At 41.3% G+C, this 14,747-nt stretch overlaps 1 protein-coding gene across 2 annotated transcripts in view; it reads left to right on the top strand.

The window, feature by feature from the left end:
- The window catches only part of LOC140135372 (leukocyte antigen CD37-like), a 77,565-nt gene that overhangs the window by 28,010 nt on the left and 34,808 nt on the right, over positions 1-14,747 (top strand). Inside the window, exon 2 of one of the 2 annotated variants that reach the window (XM_072156797.1) lies at positions 11,687-11,765. The exons of the other annotated variant lie outside the window; for it this stretch is intronic. Within the exon in view, the coding sequence (XP_072012898.1) occupies positions 11,700-11,765 (66 nt within the window). The 5' untranslated portion in view covers positions 11,687-11,699. The remainder of the gene's footprint in view (positions 1-11,686; positions 11,766-14,747) is intronic. 2 annotated transcript variants of the gene reach the window in all.

Raw genomic sequence — 14,747 nt, 5'->3', positions numbered from 1 at the left:
GCTTACAGATGTGTGTACAGTCTCATTTTTTGCAGGATGAGATGACGTTTTCATTGCTATTATTTTAAGGACTGTAAACCTTTTGGTAAATTTTTTTAAACTGGCGTTTCAAACATTTGGGCGATATGCAGCAAACAACCAACCAATACAGAGAGGGCTCTACCGGTGAGCCTTCTCTATCCTCCCACTCCCGACACAAACTGTACTACGAAGGGGTTAAGGAATATTCTGAAATTTGTCACGTACCTGCAGCACAAAACTTAAGAGAAGTACCTGGTTACTTCCCTTTGCATCTGGTTCCAGTTCCCATTAGTTTACTTCGCTTCTGTGTATTTCATATTTAGTCATACAGGAAAACCATTACGACATAACTGGCTTCATAGCTGGAAGATTGTTGTTATAACCAATAACATTATCAAAAGAATTTATGTCTCATTTTGTAAGATACATATAAATGAAATGTTATCGGTTGTCACAATTGGCGACTCCAATTAATCTGTGCCTTCCATGTATAAAGACCATTGTGCAATATGTGAAATACTGTTTATTTGCAGACTGTGGGAACGAGCATTTGGATGTAATGTGTATATTCATTTAATTTGTAGCTAAGATCTCTGGCCCATTAAGGCATTTCCTAGGTTGTGAACAATATAGGTTATGTAGGTTTGTATTTAAATTAAATTTGTATGTAAATTGGAACAGGTATTATTTGTTTATTGTTTCTGTTCAATTGGATTTTCCAAATTTTGAGTCTTCATGGGAACTAGGATCAACAAGAAAGCATCAATGCAAACACTTTTAATAACTCGAAGGCCCTATGATAATGCTACACAGAGCTTGCTAAATGGCTCGTTCACATGGTTGTAAATGTGCCCACAGTAGCTGTCACAGTAGAAGTGTATTGCATCTGGCCACATGATTTTCAGTTTAGAGGGGAGGGGTGAGGAGCGCTTATTCCCCCTCCCTTCCGCACCAGGCTTTGTGCTATTTCCGGATTCTGGACTGAGCAAGCACACAGCCATGTGAATGAGGCCTATATCAATGCAGCCTTCGGCTAAAGTTCAGTAAATTACCAGCATCCAGAAGCTTCACCAGAAGTCACAGTGTGCAGACTAGTCTGTATGTAACTAGGAGTTGTCTGTAAGTTGGAGTTACTGTATAAGCATCAATTCTGCTATAGTGACTAAACAAACAATAACAATACCTACTCTGCATGATATGTGAGGGGGTGGGAGAATGGGGTATAACAAAAAAACAAAAATTATCCGCTGTCACTCCCGTTATCCCGAGCCGTCATCCGTCAGTGCTGTGCCCCTGTTTGTTTACATAGGCAGGAACGCCCATCTGTCCACTGCAACTGATACAGATTTGAATCTAAGAGAGAAAAACAGGTTTCACCTTAGTCTTTTCCCTTATACTATAAAAGGTCCATAAACATGAGTGTGGCTCCATTCTCTGCTTCAAGACCTAGAGTTGAAACAAGCAAGTCCCCCTGTTTCCACCTGCTGACATAGATCACTTTCCATTTTCCTGTTGCATATAACTCTCATCATTTCCTACTATCATAAAAACAAGTCGCTCATTGTCTGAGTTCACAATAGGTAATGCATGTTTTTTTTTATCATTCCTTTATGTGATTGAATGTATAAATGGTGATCCAAAATTCTAGCAATTTTCTATCAAGGTGAAATTAAAGGAAACGTTAGGCAACAACCAATTTAATGTATCTTAACATCTCACTTAGAATTTGTATCCCAACTTGAAGTAATCCTTTCAATTGGCATTTCTAAGATTGTGAACCATTTAATAGTGTACAAATACATGTCCCAAAAAGTGCTTCCTTAAATAGGACCTGTCACTAAAGTAAGCAGCTCCTAGCGCTATGTCAGATGTAGCAGTGTCACACTGCTAGCGTTATCGGAACCCTTCGATAAAGCTAGCTGACACTGCAGCACCATAGTCTCAGAAGGGCTATGGGGCCCTGCAGTCAACGCCGGCCTATGGCGTGGGAGGGGCGGTCCGGGTAAGAAGCAGCGCCCCCTCATGAATACGCCGTATCGCTGTAAACTCGGAGGGTTTCCGATAAAGCTATCAGTTTAATACTGCTAAAAATTACTTTAGTAAGCAGCTCTTAGTCCTTTTTTTAGGGGTGACAGGTCCTCTTTAAAGTTGCCTCAGGACAATTTTATACACTGAAAGGTGTCAATAAACTCACCATATGGTCCTCAACTGATACCCACATAAAGTAACTGATCTGTAAATGGAGTAATATAATAACAGAGCTGACAAGTCAATTAATACTTCCTGTGTGACCTCATGGGTCATACCCACAGGTCTTTGTATGGGATTTTTTTTTATTTTATGGAAATATAAAATAATTTATGGGGAAACACAGAAATAAGTTTATACTATAGCTATAAATTACTTCTTGCATAACTTTATCCCAAACTGTCTATCTGTGGCAGTTATCCTGGCACAAGGCACCAGTCACCTCTAAATTCAATATCTATCTCTGTCCTTTTTAAAGGGTACATCAGGTTGTCCTCCAATTCCAACCATGGCTGGAGTAAATGTATGTACAAGCTCTTCATTATTAGAATTAGCAGGTCCTTCCACCAGGTTATAAGATAAGAATATTAATTTAGTCATTGTATAATGAAAACTTGCACAAATTAATGCAACAAAATACATTAATACCTAAATTTGGAGCTGAAAACCTGTCAATGGCTTTCTGACAAAATGGTCTTCCTACACAAATTGTGTGCTACAGACAAAAGCTGCAAAAAAATATCCATACCTAGACCACCTACCTGATACACTGTAACATGTATAAAAGAATTAAAAAATCTCAAACAGGACCTCTGCCTACTAAGGCCTCATTCACACTTCCGCATGGGGGACGTTTATAAGGCTGACGTATATACGGCCAATATACGTCCCCCATAGACGGCAATGGGCGCACGGCGTCTTACGGGATCGCTACAGTGCAGCACATGTGCGGCATCATACCACTCTGTACCCCGTGAAAAAATAGGACATGTCCTATCTTTTCACGGCATACGGCGCCGTGCACCATACATCCCTATGGAGATGGGCAGGAATAAGCAGCCCTCTCCCCCTACTCCTCTCCGCGCGCACTGCCGTGTGCCCGCCGTGCTACGGTACGGCGGGCAACGGTAGTGTGAATCCAGCCTTAGGCTGAGAAAAACAATTCTACCTTTGCACAACTATAGTTCTATAATCACCAAAATGTGGATATTTAAGCCCTGCCCATGAGAAACTCATGACCTGCCAGTGCTACCCACTTTCTCTGCCAGTGTTGGAACTGAGACTAACTAAATTCACCAGGATTTCTCAACAGTTCAGGATAATCCTGACAATGCTACAGATGTTTGACCTAGCCTTGGTTAAGTTTTTTTGAACTTTCTAATGTAAACAGTAAAATATCTAATTCACTGACTTTCCAAATATAAATTGGGGTCAGGGCTCTTCTTCATCAGTGAGACTGGAGACCAAGAGAAAGCAGAGATACTTAATGGGTTTGTTAGCTCCATTTATACGATAGAAGAAAGAACTTCTGACGTGGGTGGTGCCAGTGCGGGTCATGCATCCTGTAATATACTAGTCTAGCTGAATGTAGACATGTTCCAATCTAAGCTCAATAAAATCAATGTGTACAAGGCCCCTTGACCAGATGGATTACACCCCAGAGTTCTTAAAGAACTCAGTTCTGTTATTGCTGTACCGCTGCCTAAAATCTTCAGGGATTCCATAATGTCTGGTGTGGTGCCAAGTGACTGGCGCAAGGCAAATGTAGTGCCAATAGATTAAAGGGCTCTAGAACTTAGCCAGGCAATTACAGGCCTGTAAGCTTAACTTCAATTGTGAGAAAATATTGGAAGGGTTATATATAAGACTATAAACTGGAGTATAGAGCCACAAAAATGATAAGGGGTATGGATGGTCTTAGTTATGAGGAAAGATTAAAACAACTATTTCAACATCCAAAGGAGTAAGGAAAAAACGGCACTCACCGATCGCAAGCAGAGAAGACTTTATTCAGGAAGGAATCAGGACAGGGGTGATGCACGCCACGGAAGGCGACGGGACGTTTCGCGCTGGAAGCGCTTTCTCAAGCCTCGATCCGAGGCTTGAGAAAGCGCTTCCAGCGCGAAACGGCCCGTCGCCTTCCATGGCGTGCATCACCCCTGTCCTGATTCCTTCCTGAATAAAGTCTTCTCTGCTTGCGAATCGGTGAGTGACGTTTTTTCCTTACTCCTTTGGATGTTGAAATAGTGTCTTCTGTGAAGCCTGGACGTGCACCCCGCAGCAGTATTCCCATTGCCGGTCCCAAGGTGTGGCTGTGTCTGTTGGACGTGGACTTTGGTTCTGTGCCTGTGTTTAGGTGGTGCCAGTCATTCTTTCTCTCATTGGCTATCGTGAGATTAAAACAACTAGATTTATTTATTCTGGAAAAGAGATAACTACGAGGGGACATGATTCATTTATATAAATATATGAATGGTCCATACAAAAAATATGGTCGTGAGGTGTTTCAGATTAAATCAAATCAAAAGACTGTCAATCTGTGGAATAGCCTGCCTCAGGCGCTGGTCACAGCAGGGACAGCAGAGAGCTTCAAGACGGGTCTAGATGCCTTTTTACACCTAAATAACATTGATGGTTATGTTATATAGAATAGTTTCCCGTAAATCCCTTCCTCATGCAATCCCTTGCCTTCCTTGGTTGAACTTGATGGACATGTGTCTTTTTTCAACCGTGTAAACTATGATACTATGGCTGCAAGCAGAGCATCTTTCTTTATTTGTATAACTATCTCTTTCACTCTTAGATTTTTAGATCTAGTCAGCAGTTTTGCTCATTCTCCTGACATATGTGACCCTTTCTTCACCCTTTCAAGGGGATTACACATTTAAAGGAAAATACAATTTAGATGAATAATTGACTCTATGTATAACAATCTGTATTTCCATATTGCCTGTTGGATCAGTCTTTCATTCATTAGTCCATTCATTGTTCACTTCTGCATTTACATTACATACCACCTAAATTATTCATGTTGGTGATCATGCAGTATTTGGACTGGTGCATGTTAAGCTTGGGGCTATTATTCCATGCTTTAAAGCCTGGGATACTCTCCAGAGTACTTTCAACTCAATATACAGCAGATTAAAAGTTAACTAGTTGTGAGTAGCCATTAAGTCCATTACGTTGAACAGAGAGTGATTGCAATCACCCCCCAACCTTCTCGTCCAATAATAACACATAATAACCTAATGATCTCAAGGTAATTGCACTGCAGAACTGTAAGGAAATCTCTGGATGTATGTCATGTCCTACTTGAATTACAATGAAAGTGCCAAAACTAATATTTTAATAACCTTCTAAATGCATCAAGTACCTTTATTAAAGAGACATCTTGTAGGTTATTTAATAAAGTTATCAATGATGATGTGAACGGGCCAGCAGTGGTGGAGCTATGTGACCAGTGAGGCCCAGATCAGCTTTCATAAACAAAAATCTTACATAACATTTTAGGGTAGGTATGCAACAAACTTCTGGCCACCAATTAGAAGAGAGTCATGTTAATTTAATACTGAGTTTAATGGAAGCTCCCCCTCGAAAATTTGTTAAATTAAAGGGAACCTGTCACCAGGAGACCCATTTTTAACACTCCCCCAGTCCCCACAGAGCATAGTATATACACTCCCAAGGAGTTTTTGTATAAAAATTTGGTTTTACAGAAAAAAAGATATGTTATATTGTACCTTTCATTAGCATCTGCTGTGTGACTAGGCAGTTGCCTTTTGGGAGGAGCTGGAAAGGAGCAGTTCCCCCCCCCCCACCCTTGGGAAACATGTGACCTTTTCATGAATATGAATAACTCCCCACATTCGGGATTGGCTGTAGAGGAGCAGGGGGCGTCGCTAAGCCAAGTGATGGGTGTTTTCATATATTTGAAAAGGTCACATGGAGAAGCAGTTCCCCAAGGGTGGGGGGGACTGCTCCTTTCCAGCTCCTCCCATTTGGCAGCTGCCTAGTCAAACAGCAGATGCTAATAAAAAGGTACAATATAACATATCTTTTTTTCTGTAAAACCAATTTTTAATGCAAAAACACTTTGGCAGTGTATGTACTATGCTCTGTGGGGACTGGGGGAGTGCTAAAAATGGGTCTCCTGGTGACAGGTTCCCTTTAAGGGTATAGAATACAGGCAAAAAACTGGGGCTCCATAGGTGTAAATGGCTAGTAGACTATGCTGGAAACTGGACACTTGAATGTTGTACTTTTTAATATCAGTTGAAAGAGAATGTTCTTGTTTGCAGGGGTTCATTTACTTTTCCAAGACATTATTGGACAGAATAAGGTGTCCTCTGTTTGAATCTCTGTTACTATTAAGTGTAATGAATGTGGGCAACTTTTGTTGTCATGTCTTGATCTACAAACAGTAAAGGTAGCCATGCAATTTCAGTAAATGTTAGCAAATAGCTAATACTCTGGGCCCCCCCATACACATGCACGATGACTGGGTAGAGGGTATGTCGGCCCTGTCAGGCATCTCTGGCCAATGAAAATTTGGGAGATAACTGTTTTTACCCAACCTGCTAGGCATATGTGTCACTGAGCCTTGACCAGAATTTAACATTTTGTTGTGAATGACATAGTAATGCGCAACATGTTGTAATTTTTCCCCTTTTAATACCTATGAATTGGAAGTTTCTACCTCTACTAATGTGATCATAGATGGTAAATAATGCTTAGTAGGTGGTGATATTCTAATGACCTTTAAACTTTAGAAAGGTCGTTTGTGGAGGAGTGGCTTCAATTTAGCTTTTTTTTTATATGAAACCCCTTGAAGTCATTTAAGCAAAATTAAAATATTTCTAAAAGCGCATTAAAGAAAGACAGTGAAAGGATTAACCCTTTAGATAGATAAATGTCAAAAATGGCCTCTATTATGTTTTGCTTATGGGACCCAGAAGCTTTTGTCCTTAATAAAGTGGATTGCAAAATTTGCTATTATGATTTGCCCCATTCTGCAAAAAAGGGTTTTGTTACACCTTAAGGTTTTCTGCTGTTCATGTTGGTTCAGTAAGTAGAGTCTGCAGCTGGTGACTTTAACCTCTTAACGCTCAGCGTCCGATATATCGGACGCTGAGCGCAGTGACTTAGCGCTCAGCGTCCGATATATCGGACGCTGAGCTGATGCCGGTTCAGCTCAAGATCTGAGCCGAACCGGCATCGGGAAAGACGGGGTGCCGGCTGTGACTGATAGCCGGCACCCCAGTGTAACACCCGCGATCGGAGTTGTCTCCGATCGCGGGTGCTTAACCCGTTAAATGCCGCGGTCAGCGCGACCGCGGCATCTAACATGTATCTGGGGGATCTTTCCCCCACGATCGGCCCCCCCGAACCGTTTTCGGGGTGCGCCGATCGTTGCTATAGTAACTCTGGGGTCCGATCTGGACCCCAGAGTTACCTGCAAGAATTGCCAGTAAGATGGCGTCTGTGACGTCATCTTACTGGCACAGTGCCAGCCTATGCAAGTGCATAGGCTGACACTGATAATACTCTGCAATACATCAGTATTGCAGAATATTAGCATGAAGAAGCAATCAGATGATTGCTTCTTCATGTCCCATGGTGGAAAAAGTGAAAAAGTAAAAAAAAAAGTTATTCAATAAAAAAATAAAGTCATAAATCACTAAAAATGCCCCAAACCCCCAAAACATATAAAGAGACATATAACTCAAAAAAAAAGTCTAAATCATAAGACAAACCCCACATATATAGTATCACCGCGTCCGTAACAACCCGTAGAATAAAAGTAAATCATTATTGAACCCGCACGATAAACGCTGTAAAAAAAAACTGTTATAAACCCTCCAAAAATTATGATTTTTACCTTTTCAATCCCACAAAAAATGCTATAAAATGTGATCAAAAAACCATATGTACTGCGACATGATACTGGTGCAAAGTACAACATGTCCCGCAAAAAACAAGCCATCAACCAGCTCCGTAGCCAAAAAAGTAACAAAGTTATGCCACTTGGAAGACGGCAATACATAAATGATAGATTTTTCCCCACATTAGGGTTTTGTTTGACAAATTTAGTAAAACGTAAGAAAATATATTCATGTCTGGTATCCCCGTAATCGTATCAACCCATAGAATAAAGATAACAGGATTATTAGTCTATACGGTGAACACCAAAAAAAAAAGAAGTAAAAAATCCAGTACAGAATTGATGCTTTTCTACTCCTGTCCTCAAAAAAAGTTCCTAAATTTTCAACAATAGGTGATACAAACCCCAAAATGGTGACATTGGAAAAAGCATCTCATCCCGCAAAAAAAATGGCATCACATGGCCCCAATAACGAAAAAGCAAAAATTTTATAGCCTTCAAAAGGGGCCAATGAGGAAACTAAAATCCTGGCAGCTGCAGCGCCCTCCTTCCCTTCTGCGCCTCGCTGTGCCCCCATAAAACAAGTCACAGCCACATGTGGGGGGTCTTTGTACTCAGGAGAAATTGCAGAACAAATTATATGGTGGGTTTTCTCGTTTTATCTTTTGGAAATGTGTAAATTTTAGGGCTAAATGAACGTATAAGGGAACAATATGACCATTCTAAATTTCACCTCCATTTTGATTCAATTACTATGAAGATCTCAAGGGGTTAACAATCTTCGTAAAAGCTGTTTCTGATAGCTTGAGGGGTGCAGATTTGAAAATGGGTTGGTTATATAGGGGGTTTTGATGCTAAATATGTAAAATTTCATTCCAAACTGTATTTATCCCCAAAATAGTCAATTCTGAAAATCCGGAAAAGCGATATTCTTTTTGTAAGCCGCGTGACATCAAAATAAATTATCCAAACATTTCAGAAATTATGAAAATGTAAAGTAGACAAATGGGAAATGTTATTCAGCAACTTATTTAGGTGGTAAATCGATCTGCCTGAAAACGCAATGATTTTGAATTTCGAAAATGGCAAATTTTTCCAAAAATTTATCATATTTTCTTTTTTTTTGTAAATAAACGCAAAACTTAACTGCCAAAATTTACCACTAAAATGAAGTACAACATGTGGGGAAAAAACAATCTCAGAATCGCTTTGATAAGTAACAGTGTTCAAAAGTTATAACCGTATAAAGCGACGCAGGTCAGAATCCAAAAAATCGGGCTGAGCCTTAAGCTACAAAATGGCTGCGTCCTTAAGGGGTTAATGAGTGGTTCTGCAGCTGGATATTTTATTGAGTTGAGGCTGCTGCCGGACATTTTATTGAGAGAAGGCTGCTGCCGGACATGTTATTGAGAGAAGGCTGCTGCCAGACATGTTATTGAGAGGAGGCTGCTGCCGGACACTTTATTGAGAGAAGGCTGCTGCCGGACATGTTATTGAGAGGAGGCTGCTGCCGGACATTTTATTGAGAGGAGGCTGCTGCCGGACATGTTATTGAGAGGAGGCTGCTGCCGGACATTTTATTGAGAGAAGGCTGCTGCCGGACATGTTATTGAGAGGAGGCTGCTGCCAGACACTTTATTGAGAGAAGGCTGCTGCCGGACATGTTATTGAGAGGAGGCTGTTGCCGGACATGTTATTGAGAGGAGGCTGCTGCCGGACATGTTATTGAGAGGAGGCTGCTGCCGGACATTTTATTGAGAGAAGGCTGCTGCCTGACATTTTATTGAGAGAAGGCTGCTGCCGGACATGTTATTGAGAGGAGGCTGCTGCCGGACATGTTATTAAGAGGAGGCTGCTGCCAGAAATTTTATTGAGAGGAGGCGCGGTTAGTCATTTTATTAGTAGGAGACTTCTGCTGGTCATTTTAGTGAGTGAAGGCTGCTGCTGGACATTTTAGTGAAAGGAGGCTGCTGCTTGACACTATGGGGCAGATTTATCAAGCAGTCTGAAAGTCAGAATATTTCCAGTTGCCCATGGCAACCAATCACAGCTCAGTTTTTATTTAACCAGTGCTCATGAATATTTTAAAGGGGAGCTGTGATTGGTTGCCATGGGCAACTGGAAATATTCTGACTTTCAGACACTTGATAAATCTGCCCCTATGTGTAAGGTGTAGGAGTATGGGGCTGTGTGTACATGTCAATGTAATGTGCATGACAGGGATGACAGAGCAATTTTTGAGAGAAGGCTGCTGCCAGACATGTTATTGAGAGGAGGCTGCTGCCGGACACTTTATTGAGAGAAGGCTGCTGCCGGACATGTTATTGAGAGGAGGCTGCTGCCGGACATTTTATTGAGAGGAGGCTGCTGCCGGACATGTTATTGAGAGGAGGCTGCTGCCGGACATTTTATTGAGAGAAGGCTGCTGCCGGACATGTTATTGAGAGGAGGCTGCTGCCAGACACTTTATTGAGAGAAGGCTGCTGCCGGACATGTTATTGAGAGGAGGCTGTTGCCGGACATGTTATTGAGAGGAGGCTGCTGCCGGACATGTTATTGAGAGGAGGCTGCTGCCGGACATTTTATTGAGAGAAGGCTGCTGCCTGACATTTTATTGAGAGAAGGCTGCTGCCGGACATGTTATTGAGAGGAGGCTGCTGCCGGACATGTTATTAAGAGGAGGCTGCTGCCAGAAATTTTATTGAGAGGAGGCGCGGTTAGTCATTTTATTAGTAGGAGACTTCTGCTGGTCATTTTAGTGAGTGAAGGCTGCTGCTGGACATTTTAGTGAAAGGAGGCTGCTGCTTGACACTATGGGGCAGATTTATCAAGCAGTCTGAAAGTCAGAATATTTCCAGTTGCCCATGGCAACCAATCACAGCTCAGTTTTTATTTAACCAGTGCTCATGAATATTTTAAAGGGGAGCTGTGATTGGTTGCCATGGGCAACTGGAAATATTCTGACTTTCAGACACTTGATAAATCTGCCCCTATGTGTAAGGTGTAGGAGTATGGGGCTGTGTGTACATGTCAATGTAATGTGCATGACAGGGATGACAGAGCAATTTTAGATATATGGGGGCCCTGATCCAAAATTAGCGTCAGAGCCCACTGGCGTCTTGTTATACCACTGGGGTTTTGTGAGTGGGGAAGGGGAGGCTTATGTGTTGTGAATGGGGGAGGGAAGTATGTGAATTGTAATTGGGGTAGGTTACCAGGTGCTGGTTACTGATCGCATGCGTTCAGGTCGAGCTGGGGCCACTATGAGTTTTTTTCCAGGGCCATTTTAAATTTCCAAATTTTGCACATCATTGGAGTTCTCAGAGCTAGGACACTACTTTATATCTAAAGTGCTTAATGGTGTTTTGGAAAGTTTCTCATAAAGTGATCTGGACAACCACAAAAGATTCCACTGGAGGAACATCAAGGCAATAACATGTCAACAGTGGTTAGAAAGACTCATTTACTAATAGACTGTATTATTCCAAAGATTTCTCCGTATTCAGATAACTTGTACGAGTGTGGTCATGAATTATCATTATTGGGAAGATTACAGTAATATTTTGGTTCCACATTATTGTAAGATTTTAATATATAATTTAATATATAATATATATATATATATATATATATATAATTATATAATATATATATATATATATATATATATATATATATATATATATATAATTTAATATATAATTGTGGCCATATATAATGGCGACATGTATACAATTTTGTTTTGTACCTCTACAGGACATACGAGAAGATGGCTATGAAAGGCTGCCTGAGCGTGACAAAATATTTCCTGTTTGTATTCAACCTTTTCTTTTTTGTAAGTAACATATTAATTTATTTATATACATATTATATTGTTAGTTCATGGTCTGCTGTAATGTAATTGATAATAACATGATAATAACATGATTTCTGTATTGTAGTATGTCATACTGTACATTGTAACATATTCACACTGCTGTTGCCCGCCCGTTCCGTACCGTAGCGGGCAACGGCAGTGTACGGGGAGAGGAGGAGGAGGTGAGCGCAGCTCACCCCCGCCCCTCTCCATAGCAACCTATGGCGCACGGCGCCGTATTACGGGAAAAGATAGGACATGTCCTATCTTTTTCCCGGGTACGGAACGGTACGGTGCCGCACGTGTGCAGCACCGTACCGCTCCCGTAGGGTGCCGTGCGCCCATAGAAGTGTATGGGGGACGTATATCGACCGTATATACGGCGGCCGTATATACGTCCCCCATACGTTCGTGTGAATATAGCCTAACTGTATGAGTTCTTCCATGCTCAACAACATTTCATACTTATTTGTTAGTATCTGTGATAGTATCAGCCATATTTAGTTCAACACTATACGGGTGACTTCACAGAGTTCACAGTGATATATGATGCATGCAATCCCTCCTTGACATTTAAATGTTGAAACAAGGATTCTTTGTATCATATATATTGATACAATGCAAGGAATCCCATTCCTGCAGTGTGGTCAGCCCATGACACGTGAGTCTGTGCTGTCCATGATCATGGGCTGATCACACTGAGTGTGAAACCGCCCTTAAACACTGCAGGACCTTTTTAATTTACAGGCATGAGGCATTATTATCTGTGGGGCAAATTCTACCTTCTAGTGGTGCCATTTAATATTCCATGCAATGCCCTGGAAAGCTGGAAAAAAAATCCAAATGAGGTTAATTTTCAAAGACTGCAATTGCAGCATTTTCTTGTGGGCTATGTTTTTTAGATTTTTACTGTGTTGTCCAAATGACACCTCCCCTTTATTCTTGAGGTCAGTACAATCACGGAGATACTAAATTTATATAGGTTTTCAATTTTTTTTGTAGATTTAATTTTGTTCAAATCTTTTGTACAAAAAACCATTTGCCTTTGTGCAATTTTCCCATAACTTTTTCTTTTTGTTATTTTTTTATTCAAATATTTAAGGAGAAATGGCAAAAAGCTGTGATTCGGACATTTGGATGCTATTTTACATTACAGCATTTTATTTTGTACCATTATGTTAGGCTCCTTGATTATTTTAGTCAACTGCCTGTAATTGGGGACATTTAAAACAAAATAACTTTATTGATATTTCATTAAAATTAAACACACAACGAAAGTAGCAGGGTTATCTCTATTACAAAGAATAGTCCGACTGCAATAGGCTGGGTAAGGAGTATTACTGTAAGCCACAAGAGCGGTAACCTGTACCCTGAACGTGTTGCCGCATTAATTGGGTACAGTATGTTGTTTTCTAACACTCTTGTGATATCTGTCAGAAATTTCCATTAAACCCAATAATGCACACCGGTGATCTCACACTATACATTCATTGGAGAGTGTATTCACCAGTAAGTGTCAATTTGTCACATATCTGCCTGACGCGTTTCCCCACTGATATAAACACAGCGGTTCATCAGAGGTTGATTTTTGACAATGGGTGAAAGAGGTGAAACATCAGGACTACAAGAGTCTGCAATTTGATCGGAATTCCCCTCCTTTTAATTGGTGTACACTAGATGATATGGGAGGTCTCTCCTCTATCAGCTGGCATTTAGCAAACTGGCCGTTGTCCACATTGCGTTATAGCTCGGACTCACACTGCCTAAGATTGACTAAGGTATACAGTCAGCTGTTATAGAGGGTCAGCTTCTACTGTCACAGAGCTTTCACTCCCTACTTATTCTTATACGGTTATAAGGTTAGATGGTTCAGTTTCCTAGCTAATAGACAGCAGAGGACGTGCCTCCTCTCATACTGCACACACACGCCGGCATTGATAACAGCCGCGTGTGTCGCTCGCGTTCAAGACTCTTTAAAGTTTAAGCACCGCCCCTAAGGTGTGTGCAAAGAGAGGGCGGAGTTTCCGAGCTGTCCGGGCCAATCAAGTCTCTCTATGCGCTGATAGTTCCGGCGCGTCATCGCGCCAGGATCCAATCAGATCGAGAGGGCTTGGCCGGAATGTCAGCACCGTATTATGTGTCATCTCCGCCTCCCATAGTGTGTTACTGAATCGTAACTATAGTAACCAGGGGTAATCATCGCGGCCGTCGGCAAGGAGTGTAAGGTATACTGTTTATAGGTGATTGGACATTAAAATGTTCTCTTATGTGTACATCCATCAGCTATTCAAAGCTAGCCTAGTGGTTAGATGATGTTGTGATCAAGAAATATCGGGTGACTGTAGACAAATAGAGAGGGATATTGCATAAATGGGTAACCATTGACAGATAGAGAAGGACTGGTATATATGACCATGGTGCGATGTAGCCGTGCCTCTGTTTCTTTATTTCTTTACAAGGGGAGAACAGGGGAGTCATAGGAAGCACGAATAGACTATATGTTCATTAAGTCCATTTGGTTGTAGGCTTCCCAAATTGAAGATCCACCTGGATTCCCGTTGGGACATTTTTCTTTCAAAGTCCCCCCCTCTAGGTGAGGGCTCCACCACTTCAATAATTTGGAACTGTAGGACACTATGGTCCCCTTGATGTTCTTGCCACACATGTCTAGAGACTGCTGTGTCCTCCCTATTTTTCACGTTGTTGATGTGTTCTCTGAAACGCCTTCTTGCTTGTCTCGTGGTTTGTCCCACGTATTGTATCAAGCACATACAAGTGATTAAATAAATCACCCCCACTGTCTTGCAATTGGAAAAGTGCTTGATAGTGAAAGTTCTTCCCGTGCTTGTACTTCTAAACATCTTTCCAGTTTTAATGTATTTGCAAGACTTGCATCCACCACAACTAAAGGTCCCAGTGGGTTTCTCTGACAACCAGGTTCTTTTCCCAGTCAATGGTGTC

This window comes from Engystomops pustulosus, chromosome 6, assembly GCF_040894005.1.
Source record: "Engystomops pustulosus chromosome 6, aEngPut4.maternal, whole genome shotgun sequence".
Taxonomy (NCBI): Eukaryota; Metazoa; Chordata; class Amphibia; order Anura; family Leptodactylidae; genus Engystomops; species Engystomops pustulosus.
Note: the sequence above shows the minus strand (reverse complement) of the source record. Positions and strands in the feature narration are given on the sequence as shown.